We start from the raw sequence: 464 nt of genomic DNA, 5'->3' as shown, positions 1-464 counted from the left end.
GCTAAACCTGTGCCCCTTGCACAACTTCGCCGGCTCCGAGCATCCTCCCGCCGCGCCGCCGAGCCGGGGCTCGGGGGCTTGTTCCCCCGTCCCTGCCTTTTCGCGTCCGCCTTTTTGGAAGCGGGGGTGACCGAAGTGCTTTCCTTCCCTAGGCTTTTTAATTGCTACTGTTACTATTCTCCTCCAGACTTTCGCCTTCTGGGGGAGGGAGGTGTTTTCCTGATCCGAAGTGCAAAGAAAAGTCAGTGGGATTCCCCTCCTTCTCCCCCCACCCCCTCTTTTTTGGGTGCATTCACGCGCTCCCTCAGGCATGATGCTCAAGATGCTGCCGTTTAAGCTGCTGCTGGTGGCCGTGGTTCTGTGCTTCTTCGAGGGGGATGCCAAGTTTGGGGAGAGCGGCGCCCGGAGGAGAAGGTGCCTCAACGGGACCCCGCCGAGGCGGCTGAAGAAGCGCGACCGGCGGG

General features: G+C 61.4%; 1 protein-coding gene across 1 annotated transcript in view; it reads left to right on the top strand.

The window, feature by feature from the left end:
- Nucleotides 1–310: 310 nt before the first annotated feature.
- The window catches only part of HHIP (hedgehog interacting protein), a 73,458-nt gene continuing 73,304 nt past the window's right edge, over nt 311–464 (top strand). The window contains exon 1 of the mRNA XM_009280280.2: nt 311–459. Coding sequence (XP_009278555.2) covers nt 311–459 — 149 coding nt within the window. The remainder of the gene's footprint in view (nt 460–464) is intronic.

This window comes from Aptenodytes forsteri, unplaced genomic scaffold (genome assembly GCF_000699145.1).
Source record: "Aptenodytes forsteri isolate BGI_AS27 unplaced genomic scaffold, ASM69914v1 Scaffold227, whole genome shotgun sequence".
NCBI lineage: Eukaryota > Metazoa > Chordata > Aves > Sphenisciformes > Spheniscidae > Aptenodytes > Aptenodytes forsteri.
This window is presented reverse-complemented; position numbering and strand designations above follow the sequence as displayed.